At 37.9% G+C, this 20,803-nt stretch overlaps 1 protein-coding gene across 1 annotated transcript in view; it reads left to right on the forward strand.

Annotated features, from left to right (window-relative positions):
• Positions 1-4,649: 4,649 nt before the first annotated feature.
• LOC129454959 (fibrocystin-L) overlaps positions 4,650-20,803 on the forward strand; it is a 125,364-nt gene continuing 109,210 nt past the window's right edge. The window contains exons 1-12 of the mRNA XM_073858725.1: positions 4,650-4,775; positions 4,912-4,989; positions 5,775-5,907; positions 6,799-6,898; positions 6,992-7,055; positions 7,153-7,246; positions 7,342-7,395; positions 7,475-7,542; positions 7,637-7,679; positions 7,783-7,853; positions 7,947-8,057; positions 12,960-13,049. Of these exons, the coding sequence (XP_073714826.1) occupies positions 4,697-4,775; positions 4,912-4,989; positions 5,775-5,907; positions 6,799-6,898; positions 6,992-7,055; positions 7,153-7,246; positions 7,342-7,395; positions 7,475-7,542; positions 7,637-7,679; positions 7,783-7,853; positions 7,947-8,057; positions 12,960-13,049 (985 nt within the window). The 5' untranslated portion in view covers positions 4,650-4,696. The remainder of the gene's footprint in view (positions 4,776-4,911; positions 4,990-5,774; positions 5,908-6,798; positions 6,899-6,991; positions 7,056-7,152; positions 7,247-7,341; positions 7,396-7,474; positions 7,543-7,636; positions 7,680-7,782; positions 7,854-7,946; positions 8,058-12,959; positions 13,050-20,803) is intronic.

Genomic DNA, 20,803 nt, shown 5'->3' on the forward strand with positions numbered 1-20,803 from the left:
GAAAATGACAGAGGCACAAGCGTTTGCTGACTAGTGTTGCCAGATCTTGCACTAAAAAACGGCGAACAAGAAAAATCAATAATAAGCCGAAATATATCTAAATGCTTTACCTCAAAGATCAAAATATTGGGACCGGCACCCTCACACTTCATTAACACCAAAAACTCGATTGCTTCATTAACCAAAGGCCATAAACGGTTAAGTGCCAAAACGGTATTTACGTACAAAAAAGACGAGGACCTGGCAACACTGCAAGACTCACTGTGAAACAGCCTCACAAAAGCGTAAAATACACAACGCCAAGACGGAGGTTTATTGCAAAACACAATGCTGTTATTATTTTGGTCAAAGCTGTGAGTGATAGCACGCGAGACGGCAGAACATTGCTATGGCTATTTCTATGTCAATGATCACATTTTCGGGACTGAGTCTTGTTCCGTACAGACATGAAACGAACATTTAGGGGATTCACTCCCGCATTTTAATGCGGTTGTCACTCCCGAAAGTTTGCAGTGTGTACGAGACCAATATGGCATTAGAGGCACAATTGTTTTCACATCCCCAAATCAGAAAAAGTTGGCACACTGTAGAAATTTTGAGTAAAAAAGGATGTTCCTTATACTGTATGTACATTAAAATTTTCTGGCCTCTTATTGCACCTGTCCCAACTTTTTGGAATGTGTAGCTCTCATGAAATCCAAAATGAGCCAATATTTGGCATGACATTTCAAAATATCTCACTTTCAACATTTGATATGTTATCTATATTCTACTGTAAATAAAATATAAGTTTATGAGATTTGTAAATTATTCCATTACTTTTTTTACTCACAATTTCTACAATGTCCAAACTTTTTCTGATTTGGGGTTATACAAACAATGGTGTTGCATAATTATTAACTTCGCATTGCAGGATGTTTCCATGCCATTTTTAGAAATGGGTGTTGCATCAATAGTGACATATGACCAGCCCCACCCCACCCAGACCAGCCCGATTTGTTATACTTTTGTATAGCTGCTCCTTAACATAAACAGAAATTGAAAGTACTGTAAATATTTAAACCATTCTGAAATCAGAGCCTTTTCAATGCTTTTATAGGTTAAGCACCATTACAAAGGTAAAATTATTCTGAAACCATTTTCTTTCATTTGTAAAATATATTTTCTAAACTTTTTATTAAAAATAATTATTTTCCTATGTCTACTGTGCAATTGTATGCAGACCATTTCTGTATTTTTACAATTTTAAGGTATTACAAATAAATAAAAAATGAATAAAATGTTACAAAATGTTGAGTGTTTGTTTTTCTATTAGGACAACGGGAAATAAACATTTCAGCCCAATATAATTTTACCAATATACATTTTCAGATTGGGTAAATTAAAAAAAGAATGCTACCACAATTTTTAAAAGTTAATTGGGCAAAAAACATGGTTTCTTATTTTCAATTGGCTCAACCTGTTATTTCCCATTAAGCTAATGTTTAAAGATCGTTGCCACAATTGATAAAATTCAATTCACAGAAAATTTATTGGCCCAAGTGAAAAAGGTCAATGTTACCAGTCACTAGAAAATTTTGAGTTAGGGAGGCAATTTTTTTTACAGTGTACCAGTCTAATATTAAATCAAATATACATGTATTTAAAGCAGTAAACGAGTCAATAAAGTATTCTTCCAACAAAAGACAGGAATCAAAGAAAGGTGCCTGTGGACATTAGATTGTCTAGCCAAATATTTCTTCACCCAGAAAGCACACACACAACTGTTGGACACTGATAATTTAGTCTTGTAAAGCTTATTAGTGCCCTACTGTCTATTGAACTATGGAGCTGACAGAGATGCAGCTTTATCCTTTTACTTTCCAATTTTTTATTATAGTTTCCTAATGGCTGTAGGCAAAGACGTGTTAAAACAAGTTCAAATAATTATTCAAATTATTAAGTTGAATAATTTCTAAATAGAATGTCATATATGTTATTGATTATTAATTTTTACTGTATTTATTTATAGGTATTAAACTGCATCTGGTAAACATGATAACAAAAACCTTACCTTTTACCTTGTAGGCACTACTTTTATTGTAGTAATAACGTTTTTTTCTGTCATCAAAAAAAAAACTTAATTTAGTTATCTTGTGGTAAGACTGCCAACCAATCAAAATGCCGTGGGAAGAAATCCAGCTTCACCCCTGGATCTGGATCCCATTCCGTCACCCTGGATCTGGATCCAACCTCGGCTCCTGGATTTCCGTTTCTGCAGTGAGGCGCTATTGCATATTTTAGCAGGCCAAATTGGAAGTTAGCTTCACATGGGTTTCCCTTTAGCAAAAAGTCAAGGGGATTTTTTCATAGGTTTTTGTATTATCAAAAAAAAAAAATAGCTATGTGATCAATAAAATGTTACTTAAACATTTTGTCAATCAAGATAATATCTTCATGAATAAACATAATGTTTATGAATTCTAAAGTTTAAATTACTAGAATTTAAAAGGGTTTGAAAAACTCAGGGTTAACAAATGTGAAAGGCCTTTGTGTAAGAAGTGGTGGACCAGGAGAAACAATACAAGGACAAGGAAGAATAAGACCTTAGTGGTAATATTTAATTGACCAGCGGAGATAGCATTGTCAAGGTTTTTCTTTGTTGCCTGTAATCTTCTTGACAAACCGACAAACCCATGCTGAGTCAGAAAAATCTCTCATTGACTTTGATTTGGCAGTGCACAATATTATTAAATTTAGTATAATGTGCTTTGCATTTACTTCTGGTCTTTTGCAGATGGATTACTGTATTTTTACAGTATTCAAAAGATGAATTTACAGACACTCAGTAATGTATTCTTTTAACTATTAACTTTTAATAAGTAATTTTTTACGGCATTTGCAAAATTTGTTTAACATAAACAAGTACAAATTATTATATGTGTTTGTTGCAATTGTTTAATTTTGCCAGAGGAGTAAGAGGTTTTGTGAATGTATTTAAAAGTTTTTAAAATCTAGTTATAAGAGCTTTAGCAGCTGTGGAAAAAAACTGGAATTCAACAATGTTCACACATTCCAATAGCACATTGGCTTCAATGGTGTATGAAGTCATGCACAATCCAGGTCTTCATAATAGATCAATAAGTGGCATTAGTGGCCATTATATTTTCACAAACAATGATGTTATATAATTTTCAACCTTGCCTTGCAGGATGTCTCATACTATTCTCCGTAATGTGTGCTACCTGACCATTGATATATGTCAGACCCCACCCAGCCCAGCCCAGTCTAGCCCATTTTTTATTATTATTATTTTCTATAGCTGCTTCTTTACATTAACAGAAAGTGAAAGTAAATATTAAAACCATTGCCAATTAAAAGCTTCAAATGCCCTTAGATGTAATATCTTTACACATTACAAAGGTAAGCATTATTCTGAAACCATTCTTTTCTCTACCAGTCTAATATTAACTCCTTGCTCAATGAACAACTGACAATGGACAATCCCTACTGAAAAATCCTGTTAAGACCAGCATAAGCTGGTAGCTGGTTTAAGGTGGCACTAGCTGGTTTACGCTGGTCATCCCAGCCTGACAAAGCTGGTCATGCTGGTGGGTCAGCTGGTCTTCCAGGCTGACCATCTAAGTCCAGCAACACCAGCTTAAAAAGTGACCAAAACACAGCTAGACCAGCTTGCTACACCAGCAAAACCAGCTAAAACCAAGCTGTGAGACCAGCTAAAACCAGCTCACCAGCTTTTGCTGGTCTTAGCTGGATTTTTCAGTATGGCAAATTTAAGTAAAAAGCATGCATTCTTCAACCAAAATGACTGTGGGACACTGGCAATTTTATTTTTGTCTTTGGAAAGATTAGTTAAATATCCATTTGGTTCTAAATATGAGGGGACAACTCATGCTTCAATGGGTATGACGCCACTGGGTGTCATGATCATTTACCATCAGGCTTTGTAACAACCCATGTATAAAGAAATCTAAAAACATTTAGGTAACTTTACCACTCTGGATCACGTTTCCTTAAAGCCCGGTATACCTGTACCACCTGAAATGTAAAAAAGAAGTAAACTGAATAAGTGGACTTGATAATGTCCTTTATTGTGTAAGACACCTTTGCAAATGGCTGATTTAAAGGCAAGGTATAGGGGTGATTTCAAAAGGATTTTGTGATTTAGACTTTAAAATGACTAATTCCTTAATTAGTACTCTACTGTCTACTGATCTAGGGAGTTGACAGAGATGCATCTGTTTCAACCCATGGGCAGGTACTATATAAGGATGGAGCTCTATTAGGATTGTTGGATTGTTAGTGTGTGGTTTTCTCCAGAGATCTTCACAGGTAGGTAAGCATCCATGATGATTAATGTAAACTTTATTAATTTTCAAAGAGTGCTCTCACCAGCATAATTTATTTCTTTTTTGTAATAGGCTAATCTCTTTTAATAATGTTTAATACAAAAGTTGTTTAGTTTGTTACAATTTATAATATATTTAAATAATACAATTACTTAACCAAGCTATGTAATGCAAATAGTCTTGACAGTCTATCAGTAAAATATTAATAATAAAGTAACTTATTTTGTAAACGTAAAGAAATCAGGCCAACCTGTTATAAAAAGTATTATACATACAGTATCTTTCTGTTGTCGGTCCAAAAGTGATATCTGCAGGTGGCATTACTTTGAGGTGCGCGTGCTGTGAGTATGTTGAAGAACATGGGTCACCAGCGCTGGCCCCTGCGTCTGCCGCTTACCATTTGTATATTACTGTGGAGTTCAGCAGGTAGGCTATATGTGCTTTCTCATACGATAGCATTTTGGCCGTGTGTATCCGTTCACAACAAAATTTTAATTCTACAAATGAAATATTAAATACATGCAGTTTTAAAGCTTTTTGTAACTAACCTTGTGTCATACAGGTGCGCAGGAGATCCATCAAATATCACCTAACAGTGGCGGCATCAATGGAGGAACAAGAGTGACCATAAAGGGGGAAGGTATTAAACAACTTAAAGGGACATTCCACTTTTTTGAAAATATGCTCATTTTCCAGCTCCCCTAAAGTTCAACATTTGATTCTTACCATTTTGGAACCCATTCAGTTGATATCTGGGTCTGGCGCTAGCACTTTTAGCATAGGTTAGCATAATCCATTGAATCTGGTTATTTTTTAGTGTGATGCTAATGGTCTAATCAAAGAGTTTCAATATTTTTCCTTTTTAAAATTTGACTCTTCTAGTTACATTGTGTACTAAGGGCGACAGAAAATTAAAAGCTGTGATTTTCTAGGCAGATATGTGGCTCGGAAGTATACTCTCATTCTGGCGTAAAATCAAGGACTTTGCTGGCGTAACATGGCGGCAGCAGGGATAGTGATATTATGCACTTCCCGAAAATAGTCCACTGCTATTGAAAGTAACCAAGGGGACTATTTTCGGGCAGTGCGTAATATCACTACGCCTGCTGCAGCCATGAGAGTATAGTTCCTAGCCATATCTGCCTAGAAAATCACAGCTTTTAATTTTTTGACGGTCTTTGTACACAATGTAACTACAGAAGAGTCAACTTTTAAATAGGAAAAATACCGCCAGACTCGAAGATCAGCTGAATGCATTTCAAAATGGAAAGAATCAAATGTTTAACTCTAGGAGAGCTGGAAAATTAGCATATTTTCAAAAAAGTGGAATGTCCCTTTAAAAGTAATAAAAGTAATCTTAAGAATTCCATTATAATAAGTTAAACATTTATAAAATTCATGCTATCTTTGGTTATATTTCTTTAGGATTTGCTCCAAACAGTCTAAATGCATCAGACCCAAATGGGAACAGTGTGACTCTGGTTTCTCTGACGAGATCGATTCCTTGTGATATCGAAAAAGACTCCAGTGACTCCAAACAGATTGTGTGCTATACAAGGTAAGAATTAACTAGTTCAAAATGTTTTCAATGTTTCGTTTTTAAAAGCACAGGCTCATGTTAAGATTAAAACTTTCATATGAAGAAATGAATAAAATATGTGGGCACTGTGAATAAGTTCCTATAAGCACTGTAATGTTTTATTTTATAAAAAGTTCAACAAACAAAAACAATCACAACAATTTTTGTGAATTTGAATTTTTAATCAGTGAGGCTGCATGCTACCTCGAGATTGTATTGAAAATGAAATTTCAAATCATCAACTGCATTTTATTTTTCTATTTGGCATATGATGCTTCATCACATTGAAAATGAAATAATTTAAATTAATGTTTTAATTTTTATTTTAGCATTTAATTTTCAAATTTGAGACATATTTTGCGATTTTATTTGATCATTTAATTAATTAATTAATTTAAAAAAGTACCTTCCTTCCATACGTGCATGCAAAAGGTTCATTTAGTTACTAGGCATTTTTTGTGTTAATATAAATAAAAATGTTCTAATTAAGTGGCAACATTTTAAAAGTATAGGTCAACTTCAAATTAAAGTTTACATCTGAAAATTGTATGGCTGAATATTACAGAAACAGGTGTTGAGCCAAGTACCATGGTGGTGTTTGTCGATATACTATTTTGTTGTTAATGTTAACAATGATAACAACGTTATTATTTTAAACAATATAATAATAAAATATATAATAATTGCATTTATTATAAATATGTTTGAATATTGATTGATTCATATTGACTAATTAAATTTTATTGTGGAGCATGTTTACCAAGATAGAAATGCCAAAGATACTGTATGCACATTTGAATTTGAAGAAGGAATTTCAACTGTATAAATTCAACTTTGTTCTTAAACAAGTAATTTCATTGTCTTCTTCAGAGCTCTGCCAGAAGGTTCATATGGGGTGGTGGTCAGTGTGTATGGTGTTCCTTCAAATCACTTATGTAAAAACTGCTTGCATGACGATTCCAGATTTGTTGTAAGTGAGAAAGACTACAGTAAACTGTTTACTATACAAAATACATCTTTTTAAATATCTTACAACATACAAACACATGGTGTAATTTTACAGTTCACCAGTACATCAAGTTTTACACCCACCATTCAAAGTCTTAGCCCACTTACAGGTCTTCCAGGTAAGATTCTTGTTTTAGATTCTTTTAGAAATTACTTTTGTATGGATTGTTGTTCTTAAAAATTAAGTGATTTTACAACTTTACTGTCAACAAATAGGTACTGTGGTGACAATCCACGGGATGATTATGACTGATGTTTATGGAAGCAGTACAACCAAAAGTTCAAATGGGGTGAATGCAAGATTTGTGAGGTCTGGTGAAAGCAAATACACAGATGAATAACAATACATTCTACAATATATTGGGTTTATCTGAATAATGTTTTGAATTTGTTTTCTTTAATCAGGGCATACATGGGTGGCATGCCTTGTGATCTACTGAAACCTAATTCTGATGAAAAGTAAGCATCTGTGAAGTAATGTATAAATGAAAATGCTAAATGTCAATGTAAACTGTATAAATCACCTTTTGTTTTCCAGGTATGGCTTAAAATTGGACGATTATACTTATGGATCCATGAGTTGCAGAATGACAGGAACTTATGTTGGTGAGGAATTTTATTATCCCAACTGAATATTTAATGAAAATCTATTTTTATTTCTGTTTATAGAATATAAAATGTTGTTTGTCATGATTTTCAGGTCATCACAACTTCAGTTACATTCTGGATGGTGAATATGGGAGGTCAGAGAAGTTTGATGTTATTTTTCATCAAATTTACACATTTAAAGTATCTGCATCTCATTATGGTCTTTGAAAATCACAAAAAACCCAATTTATTTTTCAGGAGTCTTCCAGATTTCGAACTTTTCAGTGTTTCAGCACTGAACAAGCTTGCCATGTTTCAAACATATGCAGGTCTGAAAAAATCTTTTTCTTGTTAATGGATACCAACTGTAACTAAATCTTGGCTTGTTGTTTATTAAATAAATAAATGTGCCTGTCTTTCAGAGGTGACAGGAGTTTCTCCGTCTGAAGGCAGCTTGCTAGGTGGCACATCATTGACTATTCATGGACGTTACTTCGATGAGACCGACCGACCAGCTGAGGTTTTAGTGGGAGGTAAACCTGATGTTCTGCCAATGGTATATACAGTTTTTATAAGACTGATTTAAAATCTAATTTAAACCTGAAAATAAACAAAGCTTTAGATTAATAAATATAGATAATAAAAAAGGAAACTAAAAGAATTGTTTATGATTCTGCACTAATTCATCTGCTCATTTTCCGAATTCCATTGAACCACCCAAGATGATCTTTAAAATAAATCTTTTATTTTTACTTTTAAATTACGTTTTTATTTTTTATATTTAATGTATTTTTTAAATTACATTTTTACTTTTATAACCCTCTCTGTTCAGTGCTTGTTGCTCTGTCAATAAAGATTCAGCTCCACCGGTTGCTGTATGATGAGATAACCAGGGCCAGGCGTTTTCTGCCAAAAAAAAAAAAAAAAATATATATATATATATTATATATATATATATATATATATATATATAAATTAAATGTAAGAGAAGTTGTAAATATTACAAATTTAAATCTGAAATAATTACTTTTTAAGGTGTACAATAAAAACACACCAAAGCAATGAGTCTTATGAATTAAACCAGAAAATGTGCATGTCATCATAAGATAGAATTATATAAATTACTTATATTAATGTTTACACTCTTATATATTATTTAAGCAATATCGCTCGAGTAGGAGTGTGATATAGCTCTATATCATCACGGCTGTGATTAGGCCAGAGGCACGAGGCCGCAGGCCGAGTGCCGGAGGCAATCACAGCCGTGATGATATAGAGCTTTATTACACGGCTCTCTGGAATGCTTGATTCTGATTGGTCAGTTGAGACATTTGCAGGTTCGTTCTTTTCAAATAATAACCGCTCCAAAGTAATAACGCATAGCCGGACTATTTGTACGAGTAAAATCGCTCCGCGCCATATAAAGATTAATAAAGATTACTGTTTGGCGCCATCTTGTGACAAACACTGGAACATTTTGACATTAATTTTAACATGTACGGAAAAAACATTTAAAGAGTGGATAGAAGAACGAACAACGACAAGACACAGAGAGCTTACTGAGACTGAACTTGACAACAGCTACGAAGCAAACACCAAAAAAAAATACAGAATGGGCATTAAAACTTCTCAAAGACTGGCTAAAAGAGAAAAAATGGAGACAGACAAGTATGAAGGAGAGGATCTTAATAAGGTATTACGATCATTTTATGCATCTGTGCAAAGTTTCGCGGAAGGATAAAAATGTTAATTTAAAACAAATATGCCAATAAAATGTTTCAAATTCATATTCATGTCCAGTTTTCTTCTTAAGTGGCAAGTAGCCGTGTAATAAGCGGGATAATGTAGAGGCAGCCGGTAGTTATTGGGAAATAAGCCCCTTCAGTGTGATACAAGACCCTCCGCTTCGCGTCGGGTCCTGATCACACTGTCGGGGCTTATTTCCCAATAACTACCGGCTGCCTCTATATTATCCCTTACATATCACACGACTCCGAGAGCGATATTGCTTTTATACAACAGTTCGACGGCACACGTTTGAAAAACGAAAACTAGAAAACAACAACGGAGTTATTTTAAAAGCCTCTTTGTTTGAGAACTACTTCTTCCGCCACGGATTTGAGGGCGGCCAGAATGACAGGTAAAACTTTCGGCTGATTTGAAGCTCATAACAACTCAATGGACGGAAAAGCCGTTTCTTTATATTACCGTTTCTTGGTCACAAAGTGTAGTTTTAAGATTAGTTCAGTCGAGAATGTATCTGTATTATATTTAAATCTGCAGTCGATTAGTAAAGATAGCGCCTGTTTGAACGTTTGCTTAGTGAGATTCGGTACAAATGAGAACCAAAGCATGAGCGGACATCAGTGTTCACTCGCCCCGCTGACCACCGCCCTCTCTGGGCTACATTTCTGAAAGGGATACCCTGGCTCTCCTGTTGGCCTTGTTTGTTTATGATCGTCAAAATGAGATCAAATCAGCAGTATTTGGTGTCATGATCAAACTTGTACTTGTTTTTTTATTCATATTTAGTGTCTTTTGTGTTGTTATTGTTTTGGCGCGAGGTAAAAGTGAATAAAACTATACTTGTGTAACGTTACTATTGCTTTCTCATTTATTCTTAACGCGATACGAGCACTCGATTATTTTTATTAAACTTTGTTCTTGTCAGTACTATACAAAACGGTTTTTTGTGTCAGAGAGATGTTTTTGCATGCTGCTTATAAATATACCAGTGGCGATATCTCATAACATGTTTTAATAGTCACGTCACGATAAAGTAAATGATCAATGTCCACATTTAAAAGCTGCGGGGCTTACCTGCAGTTCCACGGTGTTTTCGCGTTCTGATAAGAAATATAGCTCCAGAAAAAACGAGTGTTTATATTCCTCGTTCCAAGTGTTAATAATCCACATGATGTGACAAGACATTTCTCCCATTAACTGTAACGTAACATCCAAGAGCGCTGATCTTTGACGGAAAAATACTTCTGATTGGGGATTCACAGACTGATTTATGAGCTAGTAAACTAATGAGACACACACACGGAGAGTGATTCACACAGCGCGTCTGTGTTTTTCCATTCAGAGATGAGCCTGCTTAGGACCTCCATTCACTAGGTGGCGGAATAATACGAAAGGTGAAGAGGTTACAGTGCCGTTATCAGTACAATATCGTAAAGTTCTTAGCCAATCAGATTCGAGAACCAGAAAGAACTGTTGTATAAAGCAGATTAAACAATAAAGGTTGTATTAAGTGTTCTCATGATCTTAATGGTTTCATTTTTACAACACAATGTAAGTATAACTTTAAATGATACATAACAAGAGCATTCGTCTAGTAATCTAGTAATGTTCATGCGTCTCCACAGTGAGATCTCCATAAATCTGTTGTATGACCCAATTTTAGGTTTTCCTTTGTCTTTAGAGTGTTAAAAGATGTCTGTGCGTGCATAAAGAAGATCTGTAAAGTTGCAAATATTAAAGTTTCAGACCTAAAGAGATCTTTTTAAAAGTGAAGCCTCATTTAAACACACCCCCACAGTTGCCTGTCATACTAATAACAACATTTGCATAACACCACCCTAATGTATACGCCAAAAAGGGGGTGTAACTTTCATTCGCACTGTAGTACTGTTGCTGCCGCCATGTTGTGGAGACGCTGTGTATTTCCTGGCGAAAGGCAAATGACTTTGTTTGGCCTTCCAATAGAGGAAACAAGAAATCAATGATTACATTTTATTTACAACAATGTTCCAAAACAGTACAGCTCGTTTAATCACATTACCTTTTATGCACTTGAGGTATTCAACAAATCACAACGCACGGGATAGCTGGCCAATCAGATCACACTGCGGTTTCTCAGAACTAGAGCTTTGTACAAATTGAGGCGTTATAGAAAGGTGGGGCATAGAGGAGCTACAATAATGTAGGGTATGTGGTAAATAATGTATTTTTTGACCTATAAACCACGCAAACACATTGCATTACACCAAATACACAAAAAATGTGCTTTCAGCAACAGAATATTGGCCCTTTAAACTGCTCCCAGCAGAAAACAGATGAAGTGTCCAGTATGAAAGTCAGAGGGTCTAAAAACGCATTAAGGTTTACACGCACTTTTTTTTACACATTAGGTTTACACATTAACAGTTGGATGTGCCAAAACTTTCTTCAGTTAAACAGAGAAAACTGAAGTCATTGCGTTTGGAAACAAAGATGAAGTTCTCAAGGTGAATGCATACCTTGATGCTAGGGGTCAAACAACTAAAAATCAAGTCAGGAATCTTGGTGTGATTCTGGAGTCTGACCTTAGTTTCAGTAGTAATGTCAAAGCAATAACTAAATCAGCATATTATCATCTCAAAAAATATCGCGAATAAGATACTTTGTTTCCAGACAAGACTTAGAGAAACTTGTGCATGCTTTCATCACCAGCAGGGTGGATTATTGTAATGGCCTCCTCACTGGCCTTTCCAAAAGACCATAAGACAGCTCCAGCTCATTCAGAACACTGCTGCCAGGATTCTGAGCAGAACCAGAAAATATGAACGTATCACACCAGTCCTCAGGTCTCTACACTGACTACCAGTTACATTTTGGATTGATTTTAAAGTATTAAATTACTCAATGGACTAGGACCTCAATATATTGCTGATATGCTCATTGAATATAAACCCAACAGATCACTCAGATCATTAGGATCACATCAGCTAGAAATACCAAGGGTTCACTCAAAGCAAGGAGAGTCAGCTTTTAGCTTTTATGCCAGTCGCAGCTGGAACCAGCTTCCAGAAGAGATCAGATGTGCTCCAACAGTAATCACATTCAAATTCAGACACAAAACACATCTGTTTAGCTATGCATTTACTGAATGAGCACTATGCTGCGTCCGAACGGATTGCACTATATTTTATATGCACTATTTTAATTATTTTTATTTCTCGTTTTTATTCTTATTTTTACTGATTTATACTTTTATTCCTCTTTTATTCTTTTAGTTTTTATTAAAATCACATTTATTTTCTTTTAATTGATATTTTAAAGTCATGTATCTTTGTTTTTTTGTTTTCTCATTTCTATGTAAAGCACTTTGAATGACCTCTGTGTATGAAATGTGCTATACAAATAAACTTGCCTTGCCTTGCCTTGCACTATACTTGCGTGAAAGTCCTGTGTCACGCCTGCAATGCTTAACCTGCATGGGACTTCCACTGATTAATCTTCCTGCTAGAAGAAACCGAATGTTAAACACAGACTAGGGGTGCAACAACAGTGTAAATATGGTGTTTTTACCCACAATCCACCATGAAAACCTTTTTTAGGAGAACTTTAAAACAATATGAAGCCTTCAAAAAAGGCAAAATAGAACCCTTAAAATGAAATAATCATACGTTTATGTATCTAATTCATATTTTGTCATTTATTATCCTCAGGTCATAAGTGTGATATTCAGAGTGTATCAGATGAGAAGATAGTCTGTATAACTCCTGCTTATGAAAGGACCAACATGACAGTGTTCCCAGGTGAGAACCAAAAATCTGAATGGTGCAGTAACATTCAAATATCTCTTTATCAAATAATGCCACACTTTACACATGAAAACATCTGCTCAGTTTGTCACCTAATGTCATTACAATGTCTTCTTATGTTATCTAAATTATGACTAAAATCTCTTGTGCTACATATTATGCACCCACCAATTTTTGGCAGTCAGAATTCAATCGATTTGCAGATTACAGAACAGTTTACATGTAAATACATGCAATTCAATTCAAATGTTTGTTTACATGTACATTACATTCTATATAATCCAAATCAAACATCTGCATAGCCAGGGTTGCTAGAACAGCGTAACAAGACCAGCACAATGGCCATTCAAAACTAACCCCAAACCATCCCAATGACCATTCACAGACCAAACACCAACAACTAATAAACAAAATCCTTACATCTTTAACCCGTAGAAAAGTAAACTGGCGGAAATAGTTTGAAAGTAGCCCTGAACTCCACCTTAAAGGGACACGCTACTCATTTTCCAGCTTCCCTAAAGTTAAACGTTTGATTTTTATCTTTATGGAATTCATTCAGCTGATCTCCGGGTCTGGCGCTACAACTTTAGCATAGCTTAGCATATTGCATAGAATCTGATTAGACCATTAGTATCGCGCTAAAAATAACCAAAGAGTTTGCATATTTATCCCATTTAAAACTTGACTCTATTGTAGTTACATCGTGTACTAAGACCGTCAGAAATTTTAAAGTTGTGATTATCTAGGCAGATATGGCTAGGAATTCTGGCATAATAATCAAGTACTTTCCTGCTGTAACATGGCTGCAGGAGGCGCAATGATATTACGCAGCAGCCGTAAATAGTCCCTTGGTTACTTTCAATAGCAGAGGACTATTTTCGGGCAGTGCATAATATCACTACGCCTGCTACAGTCATGATACGGCAGCAAACTCCTTGATTATTACGCCAGAATTCCTAGCCATATGTGCCTAGAAAATCACAACTTTTAATTTTCCGTCGGTCTTAGTAAACAATGGCCCTCATTTATCATTCTTGCGTAGAAACGGGGGGTATATGTTGGCGTAAGATTTTGCTTACACTCCTCTCATCGTCTGATTTATGAAGCTGTGCGTACCTCTGAAATTCAGGTGTAAGCAATATCTGCCCTTCATAAATGCCGCGGCTGAAAACGATCGTCATTAGAATAACACGCCCATATAAATTCAAGTCTCCACCTCCCCCACACCCTCATTTTACGGCATTGCACACGAAAGACGGCAAAGAAGAGAAACCGGTGAAGTGAAAAGAAACAAAATTGTTTTATTTGGGAGTTTAAAGAGTGGGATTAAAGACACATTAATAATTGCATGACAATTTGTAATATTTTTATTATTATTTTTATTATAAATGCCGCTTATTGATATTTAGAAGAATAATTATTTATTATTATTATTATTATTATTATTATTATTTACTATTGCCTATGTCTGCTTAATGGTTCAGTTAAGTTTTGTTTTAAATAATATTTTAAAATGATGGAGTAACTTCTGTTGTGTTTTGTTCTGTATTTACATAAAGTTGTTTTTAGCTGTATCTTAGATCCAGTTTGATTAGGAGCTCCAGATATAATTCAAATTAACAATTTGTTTCCACGACATCCACATGTTTTACTAACTAATTCATAATTTGAAATAATAATAATTGTAATAGTAATTACGAAATATTATAATAATTAATTCCAAGGAACAAACGGTTGAATATTGGGAACAAATTCTAAATTTATAGCCATACTTTAGACAAAATAAGAAAAAGAAGTGTCCATAATGTAGCATAAAAGATAATTTGTGGCCATAATTTTGTCCGCATGTCATCATGATCGGATGTACCATTCAATACAAGCATTTTACCTTACCTCATCTGTATTTATTTATCATCGAATGGTATGTAACTAGCTTACCTTTTAATGCATTACCATGTTTTCGTAGCACATCCTTGTGCTTTCTTGCAATGTGCCGCTTCAGATTCCAGGAGGAATAATTGCTAACTTTTACAGTCTCTCCAGTCCGCACTTTGATTTTTACTTTACATTTATATATAAGGCTTGAATTCCATAACTTATTGCTAGCCGTTTTTACTGATTCTCGAGCAAATTATCAAAGGGTGTTCTGGGTTCAACGAGCGGTGCTGAGCAAGCGGAATGTTCGGAAAGGCGTTTTGATGGTAATATTACCGCACCGCTCAACGTTCCGCTCCCACTAAGCTCCGTTCACATGCTCGCTCTGAAATGTCAGGTAAAGCGCAGACTCTCAACTGAAGGAATACATATGCATACAAATCAAATGCTTTGGTTAAGTCTCACAAATTAAACATTGAAGTTCATGTTGCATAAAAATAAACACTGAAGTTTATAAATTTTTTTTTACAGTGGGTCATAATATATCATATCTTTTAGTTTGTCAGTGCGTTTTGTGGTGTTAGGAAGTGTTTGCGCATTTCTGCACTAACTCAAAATGTGCGTACACCACCTCCTGAGCTGGCGTAGGATTTGAGCGTGTAGTACGCCAACGTCCATATTGATAAATCTCAAAGTCACCGTGGTTTTGGGTGTACGCCAGGTGTACGCTGGAAATTTGGTGTACGCACTTTCGATAAATGAGGGCCAATGTAACTACAGTAAAGTCAAGTTTGAAATGGGATAAATATGCAAACTCTTTGGTTATTTTTTAGCACACGCTAATGATCTAACTAAAGGATTTAATGGATTGTGCTAAGCTATGCTAAAAATTGTAGTGCCAGGCCCGGAGATCGGATGAATGGATAATGGTAAAAGTCAAATGTTAGGGGTGTCAGGATCTTGTCAGAATCATGCCTTATATTATAGTTTTTGTGGCAGGATTCTGACAGTACCATGTTTAATGTGGGAACACATGGCATTAAGTGTTTTTACCCAGCCACGTGTTTCCCTTGTCTTGTTACTTTTTACCCGCTCCCTTACTTGTCATTGATTTCAGCTGTGTCCCTCATTAGTTCTCCTTATTTATTGTCCTTGGCTGTTTCTCAATATGCGTTCTTCAGCGATTTTGCGTCCTCGTGTCCTCGCTCTACGTCATCATTAACGGTCGAAGTTTATTCCAATTCTCAAGGATGCAAGGACAGAGGACGCATGAAAATACCCGGATGTGTTCTTGATATCGAGGATGCATCGAGTGCAGACTTGCTGAAATCGCTTTACGCCCCAGAAGTCATTGCGGCAAAACTTCCGAGTTCGTTCTTCCAAGGTCGCCTGGCAAGACCGATCTCCACGAGGACGCAAGTCCATTCTTTGCGTTCTTGGAATTGAGAAACAGCCCGTGTGTTTGATGTTCTGTGCTCGTTCGTCTTGTCACATATCCTGTTGTTCTGCTCGTGAGTATTGTGTGATATCTCAGTCGTAGTCTGTTTAATGTTCTGAAGAGTTTATTGTTTGTTTTGTTAAGTTTGGTGTCGTGTTTTCCCTGCCTTGTTTTACCCCCTTGTTGGTTTTTGTTAGTGGTGGGCAGAGCGAGGCTTCATGAAACACTGAAACAGTTTAATCAATTGTGCCGTATGTTTTGAGGCTTCGAAACATCAATCCGAAACCGCCTCCACAGTGACACCTAGCGGTCGTTTGCATGTCTTTACATGAAGCAGCCTTGACAAGATTTTAGACGAGCGCTGACAAATTGTATCCCACATGTTGTTTCACGAGTTCACACTTACAAATAATTCAGAACAGAGTTATTAATATGCGTATTTGGCGTGCTGTCCGAGGAGAGGGCTCCGAGCTCGTTAATGGACTGACCCCGGAGCGCTTCCTGGCGGGGAGAGGGTTCCAGGCTCAGCCTTAGGCCCGAACCCAGAACAATCCCCCCTGTTCTGGTTAGTAAGGTGACTTAGGCAATTGTGCGGAGAAGGGGAGGTGGAGGGATGCTGAAACTATCAAGGAATGAGGGTGAGTTGGTTTCCAGTCTATATAGGTTTCTGTTGATGCCAATCAGGTGGATACCTGATTACTGATTGTCAACAGCTGGTTGTAGTTAAGGTGATTAGGTTGATTATTTGAACGTGTTCCTCCCGAACTTTGTTAATAAAAACATCATTTCACGAGTTCACACTTACAAATAATTCAGAACAGAGTTATTAATATGCGTATTTGGCGTGCTGTCCGAGGAGAGGGCTCCGAGCTCGTTAATGGACTGAGCCCGGAGCGCTTCCTGGCGGGGAGAGGGTTCCGGGCTCAGCCTTAGGCCCGAACCCAGAACAATCCCCCAAAAGATCGCAAACTAGCATCGGACAGCAGCCGGGAACTGTGTGTGTCCCCCCAAAAATTGCTGAATGTAAAGTGGGAGGTAGCGGGGCTCCTGCGGGATGGTAGAAAACATAACTGCTGTGACAGTTGGAAATTGTGAAAAGCAGGGCTCCTGCGGGAGCAGAGAAAACAGCACCGCTGCGGCGGTGGAGAAACAGGGCTCCTGCGGGAGCAGAGGAGACATTACTGCTGCGGCAGTGGGGAAATTGTAAGAACAGGGCTTCTGCGGGAGCAGTGGAAAACTGTGGGAGCAGAGGAGACAGCACCGCTGTGGCGGTGGAGAAAGAGAGCTCCTGCCGGAGCAGAGATTGTGAAAAGCAGGGCTCCTGCGGGAGCAGGGAAAGAGACACTGCTGTGGCAGTGGAGATTGTGAGAAGGCATGGCTCCTGCGGGAGCAGAGGGAATAGTACCGCTGCGGCGGTTGGGAAAAACAGGGCTCCTGCGGGAGCAGAGATTGTGAAAAGCAGGGCTCCTGCGGGAGCAGGGAAAGTGACACTGCTGTGGCAGTGGAGATTGTAAAAGGTGGGGCTCCTGCGGGAGCAGAGGAAACATCACTGCTGCGGCAGTTGAGAAATTGTGAAAATTAGGGCTCCTGCGGGAGCAGAGGAAACATCACTGCTGTGGCAGTGGAGAATTGTGAAATCTAGGGCTCCTGCGGGAGCAGAGGAGACAGTACTGCGATGGTAGTAGAGATTAGTGGAAAGCAGGGCTCCTGCGGGAGCAGAGGAAATGGCACCACTGTGAAAATAGGTTCCTGCGAGGGCAGGGGAAACATCACTGCTGCGGCAGTGGAGGAAAATTGTGGAAAGCAGGGCTCCTGCGGGAGCAGAGGAAACATCACTGCTGTGGCAGTGGAGGTTAGTAAAAGCGGTGCTCCTGCGGAGCAGAGGAAACAACATTGCTGCGGCGGTGGAGAGACAGGCATCTGCAGGAGGCAGGGGAAACATCACTGCTGCGGCAGTGGAAACGGGCTCCTGCGGGAGCAGAGGAAAACATCACTGCGATGGCAGTAGAGGTTAGTGAAAGCAGGGCTCCTGCGGGAGCAGAGGAAACAACACCGCTGCGGCGGTGGAAACAGGGCTCCTGCGGGAGCAGAGGAAAGTCACTGCTGCGGCAGTGGAGAGTAGGGCTTCTGTGGAAGCAGGGGAAACATCACTGCTATTGCAGTGGAGATTAGTAAAAGCAGGGCTCCTGCGGGAGCAGAGAAAATGGCACCGCTGCAGCAATGGAGAACAGATCTCCTGCGGGAGATGGTAAAAACACCACTACTGCGGCAGTGGATTTTAGTAAAAAGCTGGCTCCTGCGGGAGCAGAGGGAAAATCAATGCTGTGGCAGTTGAGAGAGTCTTATAGTTTGTGTTGTCCTGGAGCTGGTGGGATCCGCTGATGAGGGTTGATTGGGTTTCTCTGATGTGGGAGCAGTTTGATGTGAGAGTAGAGGAAACATCACTGCTGTAGTGGTGGAGAAATTGTGGAAGGGAGGGCTCCTGCGGGAGCAGAGGGAAACCACTTCCATGGCAGTGGGGGTTATTAGAGTTCATGGAAAAAAGGGGGGGCTCCTGCGGGAGCAGAGAAATGACACTGCTGCAGCATTGGATAAAGTCTAATAGTTTATACAGTCTTGGAGCTGGTGGGATCCGCTGAGGAAGGTTTGTTGGGTTTCTCTGATGTGGGAGCGGTTTGATGTTAGAGCAGAGGAAAACATCACTGCTGTGGCGGGGGAGAAATTGTGGAAGGGAGGGCTCCTGCAGGAGCAGAGGGAAACCACTTCCATAGCAGTGGAGGTTAGTAGAGTGCAGGGAAAAAGGGGGGGCTCCTGCGGGAGCAGAGGAAACATCACTGCTGCGGCAGTGGATAAAGTCTGATAGTTTATGTGGTCTTAGAGCTGGTGGGATGGAGCTGGTGGGATCCGCTGATGAAAGTTCATTGAGCTTCTTTGATGTTGGAGCGATTCAATCGAATGTAGGTTTTGGAGAAGAGGTCTGCTGGGAAGCCAGATATGAGTAGGACAGATTTAAGGTGTTTTGGAACCGGAAGCGTGTAATCCGGCGATTTGAGTCAGGGTTTGATGGGTTTGATGTGGATCTAGCCTGGGAGTCGCTGGAATGTAGATATGCTAGGAGAGTCTGGTATGGTTGAATTGGTGTTTGGAAGTTGAAGATGTAAATGGAATGGCGTTTTCTCACTTGGTCTGTCTTGCTTTGTTTGATGGATTAAGAAATGGTATCGTTGTCCGGAAGTGATAGATCTGAAAACTGTTGGGTGATTATTTGGATTGAAGTTGCAAGTGATGGCCAGAATGAACATTGCGTAGAGTATGAGGGTAGTGTTGGTGGACTGGAAATCTCGACAAAGGGTGGAGATGCATATGGTGAGTATTTCTAAGGTTACTGGCTGTCTTGCATCAGGACAGGTGGGTTCTTTGGATTCCTAACGAGCGTGGATGTCTGGGTGCTAGCTATTACAGGAGAGGGTGAGCCGAAAAAGAAGTTTGTGGAAAATTTTGGATTCCACTTAGGTATCCTTTAATGGAGCTGGCTTTCAGGTTCTTGTGGTGATTGAGGTAGGATATGAATCAGATGGTGAGTAGGGACAAAATCAGGAAAAACAGGTTGTAAGAAGAGTAGAAGGTCTTGAGGCTCTTTCAAGGGGTTGGGTAGGTTTGTAGGATTCTGGGGGATACAGCTTGGAGGATGGTATCTAAAGAGACATTTGAGGTGGGGGTTTCAAGTGAAGATGCACTGGTTCCAATTTCCTTGGCTAATTCAGAATTTCAATTTTTACTTTAATTGTGACATGCTGATACATGCTTTGGCCGATTTCAATTTTATTTCTAAGAACTATGATTGATGGCAATAGGCTACAAACAAAATTCGCTTCTTTAATAGAACATTATTTATCAATAAATAATTTATTTAAAATTGCACTTTCATCCATGTTGAATTAAATGACATGATCTTTTATTTGAAAAGATCTCAAATAAAGTGCTCGTAAGTTTAGTCAGGCTCAGTGACGTTATTTATCAGCCGCATTAAATGTTCAAATATCAGTTGGACGGCTGTGGTATAGTTCTATAGTAAGTATAACATGTAGACTTGGGTAGATCATGCTTTTAAACAAATAAGAAAGCAGCATGCAGTGATTTCTATAACCGTAATCTAAATATAAACAAAGTCTGTATCATGTCTTTTAGGTTGTAAACAGAATTGAAGCGCTGTTTTTGGAAAACTGTGCATAACAACGAGCTTTAAGACCCTGTGGAATCCCTGGAATGAGTGACGTAGAAGGAAACTTGCAAATGAAAGACGAATCTTGGATTTAAACAACAGAGAACTAAAACATGACAACAAAAGCTTTAGATGTGATGCATGTAGTTTACAGCAATAATTGGAAATTAAATCGATCTGAACAGATTCATTTGTCTTGACATCATTTACTTT

Source organism: Misgurnus anguillicaudatus, chromosome 20, assembly GCF_027580225.2.
Source record: "Misgurnus anguillicaudatus chromosome 20, ASM2758022v2, whole genome shotgun sequence".
Lineage (NCBI taxonomy): Eukaryota > Metazoa > Chordata > Actinopteri > Cypriniformes > Cobitidae > Misgurnus > Misgurnus anguillicaudatus.